This window comes from Anguilla rostrata, chromosome 3 (genome assembly GCF_018555375.3).
Source record: "Anguilla rostrata isolate EN2019 chromosome 3, ASM1855537v3, whole genome shotgun sequence".
In the NCBI taxonomy this organism is placed as follows: domain Eukaryota; kingdom Metazoa; phylum Chordata; class Actinopteri; order Anguilliformes; family Anguillidae; genus Anguilla; species Anguilla rostrata.
In genome coordinates, this window is record NC_057935.1 from 11,777,446 (window position 1) to 11,796,462 (window position 19,017).

Here is a 19,017-nt window from a genome sequence, read left to right on the forward strand (position 1 = left end):
ATAGATAAAGTTCTCTTTTGAGTTCTCCAAAAACTTTACGCAGACCTGTCACCATATTGCATGCTTGGAATATGTTTACAACTTTAGAAATCAACTGAAAAATGTATCAAGTTATCTATTTCAATTATTACAATCCGATAACCCTGAGCCAGAGATGCCTGGTGTTAGTGACATAAGTTCGGTAACTTGTACGCACGCGCACAATGACGACACTGTAGAAGGCCAAAAATCTCTTTTCGACCCTTGTTTATCACGATCAATTTACAGGTGAGTAAATGCCTATGGCGCGATATCAATGCCAAAATGAAGAGACAACAACAAGTAGCATTATATTTTGTTTCCTGGATATTGGGAAACTACCACATGCTATGCTAACAACAGTCTCACACCAATAATAAACGGTATGCTATGCTAATGGTAGCGAGCTGTGTTGTCTCGCAGCTCATCATTAGGAAGCTCACTTTAAGTTGTTTTCTTACGAAACAACGTCCTGTAAAATTTCCGATCTAGTCAACTAGGCTATTACTGAAAATGTAAGACTGCTTAGCTAGTTAATGGTAATATCATGTCTTTTAAAAATGTGTAAACTTTTGTTTTGTTACAGTTCAAGGTAAATTCTTAGAGTGGCAAACTCTAGCAATCTATTTCTTACCGTGTTCATTGACGAGGTGATGCTATTGGATTGTCTCACTGCTTTCTACAGTCTCCCCAGAACTAGGCTATAACTTTTGTTGTTATTGTATAAGAGGCATTTGCTTTGCATTTTGAAGCTAAGAGTTAGCCATTCCGTTGAAATTTTTTACACAATCCGTTGGGGAATTTCTATAATTGTGTGAAGTATTGCGAGCGGTCCAAACAGAAATTCGTTGGACAGTTGTGTTATGAATATCAATATCCGAGAGTAAACAAGTGAACATAACCTTTTCTTAATGGCACCAATTTTGCATGCATTTTTGTTAATATGTAATGGGTAGTATTCAGACGAGTGCTGCTCTTTAAGTCCCTGTGATAAAGTGCATTTAGCTCTCTCTGTAATATTCACACAAAATACTTGATATTTAATATGGAAGTCCTATTTTGTGAGGCTTTAACCAGTTTTTTACCCTGCTTTAACACTGTGGCAGTGTCGACAAGGCTACAGAATGGGTGTATAAATCTTTCTGTATCGAAACACTCAAGTTCAGTGTAAAAGTATCATTAGTGTAAATAATGTAAAGGATTATACCTAGCCGTGAGTAAATAAGCATACTTAAGGAATTGGTGTTCTAACCTCACAGCGGTTAATAAGCATTGCTATTTTATCTGTATAGTGGTTATTAATATTACTATATTCATAAATAATTTATTTAACTAAAATGTCATGGCTCATGTCTGTTAGCATCACCTTGTCAATCTTTTCTTTTATGTAGTATGGGGCGTCACCAGGAGAACCCAGTGCGGCTGTATTTTCACTATGACCCCATCGCTAACAAGTCTCGTTGCCAAATCGACGGATGCACTGGCGAGATTGCAGGAAACCATGCTGGCAATTTACAGCGGCACGTCCAGAGGATCCACCCGTCTGCTTTTGCAAGACTGCTCTCCTCCATAGACATGGAAGATCTTTCAGTGCCGTCCTCTTCTTCAGCAAAGAGACCCTTTTCAGCAGTGGATAGTGAACGGACGATAGACTGTATACAAGACACTGAAGTCGTCAAGAAACCTAGAAGTGAACAGTTCTACATCACACCCAATTCCCTAATGGAGGCCTGTGTTGAGCTTGTTACTGTTAATGGCAGGCCATTCTCTCTGATGGATGATAGTGGGTTTCGAAAAATTCTGGAGCCTGTGCTTGATATAATGGGCAAATCTGTTCGAATTGACAGCAGCAGCGTCCGTGACATGGTTTGTGACGTTGCCGAAAGAGAACGCGAAAATCTCAGAAACTGGCTGAAGGGAAAACTTTTAATGCTGAAAGTAGACGCTGCCACATACAGAGACAGGTCTGTCCTTGGCATCCACGTCCAGTTTACTGAGGGAGATCACATTGTGCTCCGAACTCTGGCGGTTAAGGAGCTGCGTGAAAGGCACACGGGCAGCTACATTTCTTCAGTGGTGCGTGAAGTGTTAAAGACCTACGGCATTGACGTAAAGCAGTTGTACTCCATCACTGTTGACGATGGAGTAACAATCCCAGAAGTGGTGTCACTGCTTCAGAACGGGTACGCTGAATGCAGTGGAGACGATTCAGTGGAGGTGGAAGACCAGCATGACAAAGAGGAGCATGCTACAGAAGTGAACGACCCATTAGCATGGGGCAACGGAGACGGTCTTCTCACTTTGGACATCTACGAGACGTCCGGGAACGTGACGGGGGAAATTCATAGCGTCGGCAGCGGGGGTCCGATCTTGAGAGGCGTGAGGTGCTCTGCTCACGTGTTCCACTTGGCGGTGGATGATGCGCTACAGGACAGAAGCGTCTCCAGCCTCGTTTCCAAGGCGAGGCGCCTGAGCGAAAAGCTGCAAACGCCCAATGTCTCCGTGTTTCTGCGGAGGCTGGGCCAGAGGACGGCGACTGTGGACCGCCCCTCCGCTTGGCTTTCCACCCACGACATGCTCGAGCGGCTCTGTGAGCTGAAGACCTTCTGTCAGGACATGGCCCCCAGCATCGAGGAGCTGCACTTGGAAGGGTCAGAGTGGGAGGAGATGGTGCTGCTGGTTTACGCTCTCAAACCCGCCAAAGTGACCGCGAGGCTCTTCCAGTGCGAGCAGCTGACCGCGGGGGACTTCTTCGGCGCGTGGCTCAAATGTAAGATCGAAACGGACAAAATCGGCGGCCCGTTCGCCACGCTGCTGGTCGAATGCTTAAACCGGCGCCAGCACATGCTGTTTGAGAACGAGCCCTTCTTGGCGGCTGTGTTCCTCGACCCACGTTACAAGGTGCTCCTCACAGAAGGCCAGACGGAGCAGGCCAAGAGCCGCCTGTGCAAGGCGTGGGGAATGATCCAGGCCCTCTCGCAAAACAAGCAGCAGTCTCCTCTGTCGAAGCTGGACCTGGAGTGCAGCGCGAGTGATGCCGACGATGAAATAGAAGAGATGCTGAGAGCGAGGGAGAGGGAAAATGGCGACGAGGGCACGAAATGCAAAACCTTGATGATGTCCATGCTGAACGCGTATTCCAGCGAAGCCAGGCTAAAGCGGGAAGAGAATATATTCAGGTACTGGATCAATACCTCCCAGGTCAATGCGGACTTGTACAGGCTTGCTGTCAGCGTGATCCCCTTTCCGGTGACGCAGGTCAGCGTAGAGCGGGCGTTCTCGGGTCTCAAGTACATGCTCTCTCTGAGGGCGAAAATGAGGGATAATGACCTAGAAGACATTCTGTTTGTGCGATTGAATAAGCAGTTTGATATATAGACCAGGCATGCATTCTGTCGGTTTTTCACACTGAAATTACTACTGATTATTTTCCATCCATCTTTTCACTTAAAGGAAACAGAAAGCAACTCACTGAATTACGTGTTTGAAGGAAAAGCAGAATGTTTGCATTTACTTTTAAGTCAGAATGCTGATTGGGTGCAGACAAGGGTGAATTTAGTTTTTATAAAGGCTGTTTAAGTTCTGAAACTGCAGTTGCATCTTTCTGTTCCCTAAAGGAGAAATTCACATGCATAGCAATTTGTATACAGCTTTTATATAACTGTTTTTTGTGGTAGTACTCTAACCAAATATAGTTGTATTGACTTTGCTATGTTATTAGGCACACCTTTTAAAAATTGTCATTCTCTAAAAAACAGTTTTCTGATTAGACATTAATGCAGTTACCATCAAGTGTTTCACCAGGATCTTTTTGTCATTATAGACAACACATTTGCAATGAAATGTGGGAGCTTGGGGCAAGAGAAACAATAAAATGGCTACATAAATTCTTTCAAGATAAAGGAACATTGTATTGACAATTTCAGTTACTAGTACTGCGCCTATGTATTTATACTTCACTGATTTTGAAATTGTAACGGTAATGACAAGAAGCTATAGATTCTAATGTAAATATACTGTTTGTATTTAACAGGAGCAGAGTTCTTTCCCACCTACGTCATCAGGAGTAGTTTATCAGAATCCTAAAATTGTTTTATTGTCAAGTAGATGATTTTACCTACCATAGTCTGGATGCTTGTATTATCATCTGCAGAAAATACAATTTTGTTTTTGATTCAATATTTTCTTTAATATATTGTGTACAAAATATCAAGTCAGATTTTTTTAAAATCCTGTGTAATTGTTTTAATATTTTCTTCTCAAAAGGTAACATGATCAAGGATATAGTGAATACACGTCTGATTCATAATAAAACATTTTATACATTAACTTGGGAGTTTGTCCTGAATTTAATTTGAAGTTAATTTATCATTTGAAGATAATCGGATTTTCTAATGTAAAAAATGTAAATGAGCACAAGAGGGATGAACAGAGATTTTTTTTTCTATGCTGAAAATGGAAATAAACCTGTTTCACTGAATTAGTAGAAAACCTATTGTATGCTCAAGTAGCATCGTGAAATCTACATTAAGAATATGCTTGCCATTCTCAACCACATGAGGTCCCTCTACAATATTAAATGCATTCAGATCACTGACAAATACTGAATTGGCATAAAATGTTTGCCTTTTTGATTACTACTGGCATACCCCTGTGCCAATAAAAGCATAGCAATAAGAATAATATTAGTAATAATACATATACATTCCCTTGATATTGAAATTGAATACCCACCAACAATGTCCCTCCCCGCTTAATGGGTTGGGATACATCACAGCAGCACAGAACACAACAGAAGAGCTGGGTAAAATCTATTATTAAATCTAAACAGCTAATTTTCATTCAGAACTAATTCAGACTTAGTTTTGTTGAGATGACCATTGGATTATTATTTTTTCAGTAAAAATGTGACGTGCAAAATATACGTGGAGTAGAATAAAATGGTGGGCTGCGTTATATGTAAGCGCGTTAAAACAGCTTGGGGAAGAGATCCCTATCCTGTGAAAAACAAGAGTAGGTTGTAGGTACTCTCATGTAAACTATCAACCAACTTCAGAACTGAATGGTTTTTAGGTGAATACTGTGTACGTATACTGATCTTAAAATGAGCCACCCAAAGCATTTAGTTACCCGAGTTCGAAATCAACCTGTGTATGTCGTATTCGATTTAGATAAGTGAATCCAAGTGGTTTGCGCAGCAGTGAAAGAATGTTATGTTTTGGGCTTTTCTGTACTCGTTGGGCACCCGTAGTCAGTGTGCTTGCACAGAGGAAAACTGTGGTGTTGATTCAAAATGTGAGTAAGCAAATGCTGTTTAACGGATACCTGGCTAGCTAAATGAATCTTAACGCAGACAGCGTTATAGGTCATATGTACTTTATTCATCTGTAATTGTAATAAATTAACATTTCAACTTTTTTTGTCATTTGCAGATCCGCACAAAAAGACGATGTAGCTATAAGCTAACTGTTAGCTAGCTAGCTTGGTAGCATTAGCTAGAACCTAGTTCGCTACCTAGCCTAAGGTAAAATGTTTAAATAATGAACAATGAACATAGGCGACAACAGAAACTGACACGATGTATTACGTGAGAAACTCACTGGCTAGCAAACACTATCAGGAAAATAAATTCGATTTGTTGCTTGGCTGGGAAACTGGCTTGCAGTTAATTGTTGCGCTGTTGTATAGCTTGCTGACGTTAGATACATTGGGAGCGACTATGAGCCAGTTAGCTATTTGACAAATCCTGGAATTAACACAATTGTTTTTCACTAACATAGTTTGTAATTTACGTTAATGAAAATATTTAGGCTTGCTTATAATTTACCAGCGTGATCTCTTCCAGAGAGATGGCGGAGTGCACGACTCTAGACAGCCTACTGGAAATGGGCTTCGAACGAAACAGAGCGTAAGTGTTGCTCCCTCGGTCCTTGGTTGTGTATCTTATGGAGAATTTTGTCCAAACTCTTTCTGATACGATTTGTGGCCAGATATGTTCCAGTTTATATGTTACATTGATGGCTTGATTGGAATGTGTGACAGGGAGAAGGCTCTGGCAAACACTGGGAACCAGGGTATAGAGAGAGCCATGGACTGGTAAGACAGTGTCTATTGATTTATTGAGTATGGCAGTTTCATTAGTTAAGCCATGTGTCCACATGATTTTTTTTTATTCGCCCTCTCCGCTCATCTGCCAAATTTCCTGCTTCATCCCCCTGTCTGTAGGCTGATGGAACATGAGAATGACCCAGATATTGATGAGCCATATGTGCCTCCAGTAGGGAATGTTCTAGGAGGTGAGAGCGAACAGAGTCCACCTGAAGAAAGCCCAGAACAAACCACAGGTGAGGGTTCGGCGGGGGGGGGGGTGTGACTCATTTGTTGGCTGGCTTTGCTGGTTGTGCTTCAGAAGTTTTTTTTCATGGATTCAGTTAATTAATGTATTAACTGCACTGCCCTTTCTCTTTGTCCACCCTTATACTAGGAGAAGAGGGAGAAATGAAACAGGACGGTAAGAGACCAATGACAGAGGAGGAGAAACAGGCGCAGATTAAGAGGTCAGTAAAAAAGGAGAGCAGAAGCAAAATTAAAAGGTGGACAGAAGGAAATGTATTTAATTCTGGCTCATACTGTACTTTGGAAAGTAACAATGAATCTGACAGACGGTAGTTATCCTTTCTAACAGTTTTACTTTTACTTACTTACTTTTCTTAATGAACTTTGTTGTGAGATCCACAAGAGCGTACACAGACCTGCAAACAATTATGGTTAACCCTTATTAGTGAGTAGTATTGTTTTTCATGTATTAAAAAATGTTGAATTGTGCCTGAGGTGAAAAAAAGTGTGCATGTACCCTTTGGAAAATTTAGCAAATATTTTCCAGTGACAATAAATGTGGTGATCTTTATAATTTCAAATGCAAATGTGATTATTTATCCTGTCTAATGAGCCCATCAGTAGTGGAGGATGACAAACGTGTCCAATGAGATCTCCAGAATAGAGAGGAAGGGAATAAAGGAGTGCTGTGTCCCCCAGGCTGGAAGAACTGATGAAGATAAAGCAGGAGGAGCGGAGAGAGAGGGAGCGTCAGGAGGAGGTGGAGAGGGAGAAGCAGAGGCGGAAGCAGGGTCAGGAGCTGCTGCAGGTCCGGCAGAAGCTGCAAGACGAGGAAATGAAGAAGCTGGCCGATCAGCGCAGGAAGGAGAAGATGGAGGACCGGATGGCCAAGTGAGACCCGTCCGCCATTGACATGTCCCAACATTCCCAAACATGCGAGTCTCACCTCAGACTCCTGTCCACACTTTTTGTTTCTGAATAGATCCTTGGTACAGTGACAGATTCAAACCTGATGTGATCTTTATTAGATCCAGTTCTGAAATTGGTCCTGCAGCATATGCTGCTGTGAGTGTTTCTATGACCAAGCATTGGATCCAAAACCAACACGAAGTCAATGCACCTAGAATGCAGACTGTGTCAAGTCAACTGTGTCAAGTCAACTGTGTCTATAATTTTGACCGCTTCGTATTGACATACGCAAAACATTGTGCTTGGCGGTTATGGAGTGTGATGATTTATTAAAAGTATAGAAAACACTTTTCATTTTAACTTCATTTTTATTATTTAGAGCTTGTTCATATTAAATATTGGTCTCTGGGACTCCTCAGGCTGTGCTCGTCCTTGAGCTGACATGTGACGGACAAGCATAACCTGAATGGGTTTTATGCTAATAGAACTCACCTAATGTATGTGTTTGGTGAGGTCTACAGGAACAAGATTGGTTACCACTGCTCTATACCTTCTCCTGTTACTGACCTAACATTCTGCTTTGTGGTCCAGGCAACGGGTTCGAGAGAAGATTGCCCGGGACAGAGAGGAGAGGGCACAGAAGGTACTTATTGTTCCTTTACTTTACGTTCATCTTCAGCTTGGCAGTGGTCTTCAGTGCCATCATGGGAATGATGCATTGCTTCTTACGCCTTGTACAAGGAAAAAGTTTCAGTCTCATATTTTGTCCATTTTGTTACATTTAAGAGCATTTAAATGAAAACTCTTCACTCTGTTTCCTGTTTTCTCAGTTTGGAGGTGGCTCTTCGGGGGCAGTTCCGTCCTCACCCCCCGCTGAAGCTGTCCCCTCTTCTCCTCCTGGCAATCAGGGACCCCCACCGGCTAAGAAGGACTACGATGAATGCCGGATACAGGTGTGTGTGTGTGCGTGTGTGTGTGTGTGTGTGTGTGTGTGTGTGTGTGTGTGTGTGTGTTTGTGTGCATGCGTGCATGTGTGTGTTATGTATGTGCATATGTTTCAGACACTGCTGGCGCACGGTAGATTCACTATTTGGGGAAAACTGCAGTTTTCCGCATGACTTCCCTACCCTTATCCCCTTCCAGGTGCGCCTGCTGGACGGTTCCGTGCTAACGGCTGTGTTCAAAGCCCAGGAGCCCCTGGCCGCGGTGCGGGTGTACGTGCAGATGAACGGGGTGGAAGGACAGGACTTCACCCTGCTCTCACCTTACCCACGCCGCGTCTACACCGACTTGGACATGGAAAAACCCCTGCGGGAACTGGGTATGACATCTGCAATAGAATAGAATGAAATAGAATAGAATACCTTATTCACCATTAAATGTAGCACAAAATGGAAATATTCCACTTGCGCTCAGTGCTCAGCACTATTTATGTGTATCAACTTGCTGGCAGTAACACATTGTACATGACAACATTACAACATGTGTACATTACATGACGATTATGTGGTGATGAAGGGTACGAGTGGACTTGGTGCACCATGAATTTTGGCATCATAATCGCAGTTTACACCTGTTTCTCAATTTCAAAAAGTGCGCGCGTGCAAAAAGTGCATGACCCAGTTTTGCACATTACTTGATTACTTGATACCACAAGCAGCTCCGTTCTCTAACTGCTGTTGTTTTCTGCAGGTCTGGTGCCATCTGCTGTCCTCGTTGTTGCCAAGAAATGAGATGGACAGAAAAAAGAAACTCTGAGCTCTCCCTCGCCCTTCTAGGATGCGGGTGTACTGGCTCTCCAGAGAGTGTGAGAAAGAGAGCGCGACACAATGAACTGAAGGCATTTTCATTTGGATAAATCCTTTCTAGTGGAACTGCACCTATCTTGATCGATGCCAATTATTAAAACACATTGATTATTTCATGGAATGTCATTCACCAATCCATAAGGCAGTAGAACAATGTGGTTTATTTCACATTTCTCAGGCTCGGCCAGCGTATGCTACGGCAGCTGATTTGATATGACATTGGCTACAGTCACATTTTGTCTGGACAAAATGAAACATTTAATGAGCGAAAACAGTTATTGTATTTAAACAGTAGTACTTGCTTTGAAATGACTTGGTGAATAACAGTCCTGTGAAGTTTGCTGCCGCTTAAGATTTGACAGTGTGGGAAATGCAGACGTCCTCTTGGGAAAACGAGGGAGGAAGATGGAGCAGTCGTGTGGAAAAACAAGCGAGAGAGGCTGAGAAAATAACACAGAATTCATATTAGGTTTTGTTTATTTGCTCTGTTGAATATTAAAAACTGTGTTCCAATAATGCCGAGTCCCTAGACAGCCCCTTCATGCACACGCTATCCAGCCAGGCCCAGGACAATCATCTTATTAAGACTGTGGCCTGGGGGGGGCATGCATTTATTATGAACCTAGACATAAATGAAAATACTCAGTGGAGTCCCTTCGAAGAAGCACATCCAGCTGGCAGTTCATTTCCTGTGCTCTTTATTCGTACAACACGGATCTGACACTGGTGGGGGTGCAGTTGTGCACTTTTGCTTGCATTGGCCTTACTTCAGGTGTGAAGGGGAGGGTGGAGGTGACCTACATGTCATTATCAGGGCATCTTGAGTGGGGTGCCGTGTCTCCCTCCATTTTCTCCCTCCCCCCCCTTGCCTGGTCTGCCATTCCCATCATCCCCCTCTATTCCAGACCTGACCCAGATATGGAGGACATGATTGCTTATACACATTCAAACAAATGTTCTTAATCTTTGTACTAGACTTCATTTAGAGCTCACCTCCTGTAAAATGAATGGTATTCACAGCAATGTGCTTGCGTTTCCGTCTGGCTATGGGACATATAGCTGGATGCTAATTACCTGACATATCTTCACTTCCCCATTTCTTGCAGGTAGTCTTATTCTACCTATAGTTCTTAAATAAAAATACAAACAAAATCACAAGAAACACTTCTGTCCGCCACAGTAAACAAGAAGGTGATGTCTGAGCTTCAGGATAAGTAGGACAAATATGGGTACGTGGGCAATGTAAAAATGCATGTAATGTAATGGAATGACACACCCCACTGAGTTCTCCAGATGGCTGGTCAGAAGGAATAGCTTAAGAACATGGCACACTGACTTTTTATGCCGTGTAGTCTGCAGAGATATTTTTTAGCATCATACTGTGCAGGTACTTACATTGTGCGTGTCTGACTTCAGAGCAAATATTTTATTGAGGGAAACTTGAATAATGAGCATATATACTAATACTAGAGGAGCAGTGATTGTTGTGTGGTGTGGTTATGCTGCATTGTACATGGTTTCATCAAAACATGAAAAGTAACAATCAAAATTTATCAGTGAGACTTAATTGCATCACACAATGTGCTTTTTGAATTTATAGGAAAATTCCATATCTTGCAAGTATGAGACCATAATAAAAATCTGCCTGAAGCCAACATATTTTCAGTTGTTCAAGATGAATACTCAATAAATGTCAAGTTTCATATATTTGTATTTAAAATGCACCCGTACACTGTTGATAGTCACATACCACATTACAGTTCTTGAATTTACACTGCCTCTTACAGGAATAGATAAACATTTTAATGTTGCCCAAGGGAAAAAAGGTATACAGCCTTGTCAGTCCATCTGTCTCACATTTTGTTGTTTGTCATGAAAAATCTGCTTTTTATAATCACTAGCATTTATTTACATGCTTAATTATCTTCAGGTGAAAAACTGAAAATGAGAAACTCATGCACACAGTCCATGTCAGACTACTACATTTGTGGAGACCAAGGTGTTTTAATCACATAGTCCTGTCTCTGGATCCATCCGTCTGTCTCACTCCTTCATTTAAAGTTGTTCCTTGCACGTCTTTCCCTGTTGTCCCTTTTATGTCGAGTGGAAGCTTTTCTAAATTGCTTATTTCTGGCTGTATCGAGCGAGGACGTTGTCGTTGGTTTCCGCCGCCTCCTTCAGCACCTGAAGCATCAAAGCGTTTTTTCTCCGAGTCTCCTCCATTCGCACGGGGTTTGCTTCCGGCAGATTCTGATAGCCAGCGCATCAACAAGAACAGAAGAATTAGAACCTGCTGATTTCTTTGTATGAAACCGCAGTTCACTGATATCAAATTAAACTCAGTGGTGATGAATACATTTTCTGTTTGTCTGCTTCATATATGATAGTGACATTATTATTTTCTTTTAATTATAGTATCACAGTCTTTTAAATGCATTTTTCACACCTGTTAAATTGACAATGAGGTCAACTGTAGTAAGTATTTTGAGGGAAAGGACTGCTGGCAACACATCCACTCTGCAAACTTCACAGTCTTGCCCCCCACGGGTAAAGAAGCCATTCACACACACATTTGCAAAGGAAACTGAGCTAATAGTTGTCTCCTATAATAATCTTTCTCCACGAGAACACACAATTCCTAAGTGAAAAATACACTGAATTCTGACCTTTCAAGCAAAGGAGGAATCATGGGTAATTATAACGGTGGATTTTAAAACAGTGTATCAACAATGCTGAGCAATTAAGAGACGAACATGAGATGCCAAGTTCATTTCATCACAGAAAAGTAAGCTCTTAAGTTTTATATATAACATAATGCTTAACTTATTAAAATAACGTTACAGCTGGTCTGCTGACTAAAACGTTACTGCAAAAGACGCTGAAGGCATGTCTCTTAAGTGCGCGTCAATAAGCATGAGGTAAAAACAATGAAAAGGCGGCATAATATCATGAGAAAATGATCATGACAGCAATCCACTCTGATTATGTATTCGGTTGCAGCTGTGGAGCTAGCTAGTAGCTAGCTATCGTTTACTTGCTACCTTGATAAGCTCCTTTCGTCTTTCTTCTCCGGGCGATATAATTGACCACATTCCATAGCCAATACCGATCGCTCCAGCCAGGGCCACGGCGCTAAGAAATGAATTGATACTGCTCATTCTAACAGTGCTCCCGGACTAGTATTTTGGTGTTCCAAAAAGATACCTAATGGTCCGGATATACCCGAGTACTGATTCAAGATCGGTTTAAAAATCGTTGGAGCTGTGTTTAGGTTTCGGAAAACTGACTCTGGATCAGTGCGGAATTACTATTCATACAAACCACAATCGTGTTGCATTCTGGGATGCATTCAGTTACACAAGATTTTTTTTAGGTGTAATGAAGTTTTCTACTGTCTATGGAAATTAGCCTACAATTATTTCTACATTTTAAGATAACTGCTTGAAAATTAGGCGTACAATATATACTTCAGAATTTCATGTTTACAATTTAGTTTTTTTCTCACTTCTAAAATGACAATTTTTCTAAATAGCCCTGACTATATTATATGAATAGTTATTATTAGAATTTATTTTATAAATCACATAATAAGATCCTCTGATGATGGCCTATTAATATTTTGATGTATCTGCATTCAATTGACCAAACCCCAGATTTATAAAACAACTCATAGTGAATAACTGCGATACTGAATTCTGTCCAGTGGGTGTCACCCATGCAGCGTTTAACAGAAACACGGCGTGGCATTTAGAATAGGTAAGGCCTATCACCATCACCTGTTGTTTCAGATAAAAATTTAGCCCACAATGGGGGGGGGGCTTTGGATGGTTGCAAAGGCCCTGACTGGTAGGGCGCCCTCAGGCTTTGTGCTGAAATTGTACAGGGGTGGCCTTGGTTTGTGGGGCCTGATGTGAGATTTTTTCATGTGGTACCATTCCTTATGTCTGCTTTTTGTGGGCTGCCTGTGTCTGTTGTATGTAGATAATATACCGTAGCCTGCTTCTGTAATATATTGAGGTTTAAGCCCTTCCATTGATGCGCACACTAATCAAACTGAACACAGAAATTGTTAGAATACATGCAGGTTCACTGCATAAATTATGCTGCACCCATAACATTTTAGACTACATATTAAAAAGGAATGAGTGGATCACTGTGCCCTTCTGAAAAAAAACACACCATAGATCACTGATAGATGGTTATACTGGGCACCACATTACTGGAACCCACTGGTCTAGCTTGACAAAATTGAAAATCTCCTTACCAGCTTAATGTAGCTGTTGTACCAGCACAGTTATTTTTGTTATCATTTTGATTAAGTTGGAGTGCCAGCTTGACCAGCATAAAACCAACTCTGCCCAGCTTGGACCAGCAACAAAGCACCATTAACCAGCTTGGAATTTATGCTGGTCTTTGGTGTATTTTTTTTTTTTTTTTGTTTGTTTTTTTCAGCACAGGCGGTGTACATTATGTGCTTGATTTGTATTAATATTCTGTATATGCACTTGTAGTTTAGTGGTAATGCAAGTGTGTGTGTGTCTGTGTGTGTGTATGTGTGTGTGTGAGTGTGTGAGAGAGAGAGATAGGCTGTGTGTATGTCTCTATACATGTGAGTCACAGTGCGTGGGTGTACTGAGTGTAGATAAGTGCTGATAGTGTGGATGTATTCATCAGTGTCAAAGAGGCAGAGCATTGACGCAGTTCCCCAACAGCAAAGTATTGTTTTAACGGAATGTGCCGTGAAGTGTTCATTACAAATACAGGTTGGGAATATGCACCTCAGACTGCAGTGAATCACTTAAAAATTCATATGACATATCAGAGGATATGTAGTCGGAGAATAAAATACAGTTTAAAATACAACAAAATATAAAATATTGCTAAAAAGTACAAATGGTTTTAATAAATGGAAAGAAATTACTGTTTTCATATTTTGTGATTTGGTATTAGTGGAATTTCAAGGATGGTTGAAGCATTTAGCAGATGCAGATGGATATATACTGAAGCAGTGTAGGTTAAGCACCTTCCTCAAGGGTACAACGACAGTGTCCAACCTGGCAATTGAACCTGTGACCTTTTGGTTACAAGACCAGCTTATACAATTTTCCATATACATTTTCGCTTTGTGCACTTCATATGTCGTTGTGATGTTATAATTTGAAAAGTATTATTATAGTACTACTGTCATATATTTGCACAGTATTGGGAAACTGAGCAGAACATTTACTTATACCTTTGAATTTTTAATTAATGTAATTAACACTTGCTGAATTAACAACGAGGTCAAATTTAGTAAGGATTGTATGGGAAAGGGCTGCTGGCCTAATGTAACTACACTGTATGCGCTGTACTTTTCCTCAAATGGGACCATCCATTCGGTTGTTCTGAATGATATGGCTGGTCGTAGTAGTTCTTTGGTTGTTGTTCTCTCATTCTGACCTGCCGTTGATTAATGGCAGAACAGTATCATCGTCATTTTTTTTCTCGGCTCTTTCCGCCATCTATAATAATTATGCTTAAACGGCAGTCCTTAGCACCACTGATCAGCCAGGCCATCTCGTAAGCCCATAACCAGCAGTGACAAGTCTGCACACCCCTCTGCAATGGCAACTGTGCTGGTGGTTATGTACTAAAAAAGATGTAGCTGTATTTGAGTTGATATTGAGTTGCATTGAGTAGCACAGGACCGTATGTTATATGGCGATCACAATCAGAAAGTGTTGCCTTAAAATGAAAGTGCTCAGATAGATTTAGTCAAACTTTATGTTCATGCATTCACATTATATCATGCCGAGTAATGCTTAAAATTAATCTTTGACAAAATTCATAAAGCACTCAAACATATGTGACAAGACACAGCTGCCTTTTCTGTTCTGCAGTCTCTAAATTCCTCTTTGTTGATAGCTTAGTCAATAATGACCCCCCCCCCATCCTCTCTCTCTCTGATTGCTACTGTAACACTCTATTCTGTTGCCATGACAACACTGTTTCCTGAAAGTGCCCTGCAATCAGTGTGTGTATCACTGTGCATCTGTGCTTTTTGTGGTTATCAGCAACTGTCAACTTTTTATGCAATGTGTCAGTGCATGCATTTTGCTTAGAGGTCAAGGTGCATACTCAAAAAGGTTAAAATGTTTTTTATTTGATCAGAGTGTGTCTGTACCTAGAATTCTATCTTGTTCTGTGTTCCCAGTGTTAAAGCATGGCATAGCCCAAAATCACTGAACATATTACTAAAATTTTGATGTGGAATATTAAAGTACTGCTGGAAAATTGGGTGCCATTTTTAGTTTTTGGAGAGAGATTTGTCTTATTTAGAGCTTAAACATTATCTTCCATATCTCGTCTGTAATTTTCTCTCCCTAATCCATTTTTTCTTTTGTTTAATTTATCTGTTCCTTGCCTCTTGTCCCCATCTTCATCTCTTCTTTTCCCCTCTCTTCTGTTCCTTCTGTCTGTCACAATCAGTGTGCAAAATTAGCAGTCTTTCTTTCTCCAACCTCTGTGACTTAATGAACTGCTTAATGAGCTAATTCCCTTTAATTAGTCTGGCACCCAACATGGCTGCCCCTCTCCTGCCTTCTTTGTTGCTGGCAGTGCCACCCCCTCCTAAATCTCCCTCTTTTGCTTTATTTCCAGAATACTTTTTTTGTACTAGAGTGTATATAATTGCAAGTGTGCACAGTAAATGAAATGTCTGGAGAACATTCTGAACTTCAGTGGTGAAGAACAGAGCAGACTGTATCAGAGACTATATGTATCATTTAGTTTTATCAACTCATTATGTTCTGAATAGCCAAACATATTATAATTGTTTAATGCTATAATAGATCCATTAATATGACTTGACATACCTTTTCCATAATAACTTTCTGTGCATAAATAGGAATTAACTCTTGTGGGGCGTGTAATCAATCTCCAATACATATTTTTGTTCTCTTGATTATTGGACCACTAAGTTTATTGTATGTCTTATCACAACTGTGAGTAAAATGTAATTACCTATATTACAAATATTAGTTGTAATTGTGATTATTTTATTTTGATTTTTGTTGTTATATTTAGTGACAGTGGTTCACATGGAATTCTTAGTTATTTTTCAGTTAATGGCCCCTTGATGAAGTATTTTGCATTTTAATTTGTGTTAACACATATAAGGACACTGGCTTCTTTGGTGGAATCCTGTCTGGATCCAAAATGTAAAATAAAATAAAATTTAGACTAAGACCATTCTGTTCTGTATTTCATGTGGACATCTTCCAAGCAGTTTAGTTACGCAGGCTGTGTTTGCAGCCATGTCAGGTGTAGTGTGTGAGTCATATGAAGAATAATTAGATAGGTTTGCAAGAATTTGTTTTTCATTTGGTTTATTCCACTTTCTTCATCCTTGTATCTTATCTCCTTCTCCTCGCTACTATTCCCTCTTCATCTATCTTTCTGACCTCCAACTTTCTCTTTTCCCGTTCCATGCATTTCTCTTATCTATGTTCATGTTTTATTTAGTTTATTTATCTAACACCTCTCCCCCCATGTTTAATTCAGGTACGTCCAATATCCCACCCTTTCCTCTGATTTCCTTCATGCCTCTTGAATTTCAGTCTTCCAGCATGAATTCAGTTTAAAATGCAAAATTCCGTGACCTTTTTGCACTGGTTAAAGTGTAAAAGTTCCACACAGTCAGGGCCGGCCCTAGGATTTTGGTGCCCCTAAACAGCGTTCCAGCGGGAGGGGGCCTGTTGGATTCTGTTCAGCGCGTGGGTTCGGGCGGGGGGGGGGGTGGTTGGTGCTGGATTCTGTTGAGCGGGGGGCGGTTTGAATCCTGATGGTAAAATCCTACTTACATTACATTATTATGAAATGTTCTGTTGTCATTCCATTATAAATTTATACTGCTAGTTCCATGATAGGGGATAAATAACGTAATTACGAAAATAACGTTATTTACCTTAGATAAACATTGGATCCTGTGGCCCCCCCCCCTCGTGTTTGTGTGGCCCCCCCTAGCAGTTGTGGCCCTAAACAACCGCATAGACCATTTATGCCACGGGCCGGCCCTGCACACAGTCGTCAGATCATGAGTACATCAGCCGATTTAATCATAGGATTTATATTTCCTAAAGAGTTCTCAGTGCCACTGTTATTAAGTGCAGTGCGTGCAGGACACACACAAATCATAATGACTGTGAACTGACAAAGCAGCCATTAAAGAACAGAACAGATTACTGTACATGTTACTGTGTATAGAAATTACACAGTATATTCATGCAGCATTCGTCTATTCATGATCTGTGGGTAATTGTATAGTTTGTATAATCTGCTTTTGAAGCTCCCATAATACACACATTCCATATAATACACACATTCTGTGTGGACAGTATTTATTGGTGGCTATTTCTTGCCCAAGTTCTAATGTTGTCATTCCAAAGGAGGGCAAGCAAACTTTCTTTTAAAAAAAAATCTCCTTCCTTGCTTGTATTGTATTTTTTCATTTTGCCATGTCCTCTCCTCTCCTCATTGTAATATTGGGGGTGTGTGTATATTGCATGGTCACTTGCTCTATGTGAAAGCTCCTGTGAGCGTCATATTCTTTGGCAGAGATTAAGGGCGTCAGAATTTCTGTAACCTGTTAATTTTTTAAGTTTGTGCGCTGTTTTCCATTTGTATTTGAATATGAAATGAACACCAGTTTGTGAAACTGCCCCAAACTGCATTCCCTCCACACCCCCTCTCCTGCTGTCGCACAGCCTGGCCTGTCTGTGTTTCACCAGTGTGTGCCTGCAGTTGTTTTTGTGCATTTGAGTGTGTGAGTGTAAGTTTATATACTGTATAGATGAGAGGCCATGTGCACCACACATGCACAGGATCTCTCTCACCGTTGTGGCACCACTTTCGAAGAAGCTTCCGTGTCAAACCCTTTCTCTGCGTCTTTACTTATATAATTTATTTAAATCAATTTATTTCACATCTTTTTTTTTTTCATTCTCCCGACTTGGACTGCCTGACCAGAATCACATTTGCCAGACTGTCCCATAATGGCAATGTCCTTCATCAGTTTGGAAGGTCGCAGGTGAGCATGCATCTGCCTGCTGCTAGCCAGTACACTCTGCAGCTTGCCAGCTGGTCTGCACAGTCATTGCTTTGGAGGTGTTGACTTCATGTGCAGCTGGTACAGGTGGACAGTGGGCAGATGTACAACCTCCTGATTGAATAGAGGAATCACTCTTTTTCAAAACGAGGCATGGGAAATACTGCCAAATGAACCGCTTGCTCCTGGAGTGTATTTTATTGTGTACCCTCTTCAAGGCCGCTGACCACAGTCAGCTCTAGGACAGGATACAGTTCCAATGCAGGATTCCAGACTTTGGGGTGTGTTGTTGTACTAAGAACCGGTGCTTTAACAGGACATGCCACTCAACAACCCCCTCAGCCTCCATGTATTGGAATTTTGTGGTTATTAAATATATGGCATGGAAAGTGTATTCACTGCTTTCACTTCTAATGACTGACAGGTGGTAAATTATCATGTGTTATATCACTTCTTATTGGAAGCCTCCTTGGTGAGAGAGAACAGAGGTGTGAAATTCTCAAGAAATCAAATTAAACGAAAACCAAAATCTAATGTGTTTCAGCATTTAATGAAAGCAGTGGCTTAAATCACTATTGTCTACAGTAAGCAATGTATACCACATGCACCCATGAAAATGGCATGTTACACATTTTCATCCAGTACAGCATGGGCATTGTGAGTATTGATGTTTTAAATGTCACACACTGAATTATATAAACTGATCCATTTTGCTTTTGTTTTAAATCTGTATAAAAAAGGAGCGATATATTACTGTCTATCTAACTAAAACATGTATATGTTTCATTAACATTTTGGCAGGACAAATGTTTTTCCCCAAAAGTAACTGAATTTTTAAACAAGCCTGGGGACTGTTAGAGA

The 19,017-nt window shown here is 40.8% G+C and overlaps 1 protein-coding gene and 1 long non-coding RNA gene across 2 annotated transcripts; one reads left to right on the forward strand and one right to left on the reverse strand.

Moving 5' to 3' along the window:
- Positions 1 to 144: 144 nt before the first annotated feature.
- On the forward strand, positions 145 to 9,041 carry ubxn1 (UBX domain protein 1). Its single transcript, XM_064325226.1, is given in 11 exon segments — positions 145 to 267; positions 1,410 to 3,197; positions 5,864 to 5,926; positions 6,061 to 6,114; positions 6,244 to 6,362; positions 6,503 to 6,575; positions 7,054 to 7,245; positions 7,855 to 7,906; positions 8,094 to 8,216; positions 8,407 to 8,584; positions 8,956 to 9,041. Coding segments are annotated over 11 exon segments (2,841 nt in total). The 5' UTR covers positions 145 to 154.
- A 1,437-nt stretch (positions 9,042 to 10,478) lies between these two features.
- LOC135250153 (uncharacterized) lies at positions 10,479 to 12,352 on the reverse strand. The gene is made up of 2 exons (XR_010328866.1): positions 12,113 to 12,352; positions 10,479 to 11,321 (listed from the first exon to the last, which is right to left on the reverse strand). It is a non-coding gene; the product is annotated as an uncharacterized LOC135250153 (long non-coding RNA).
- Between the last annotated feature and the right edge of the window lie 6,665 nt (positions 12,353 to 19,017).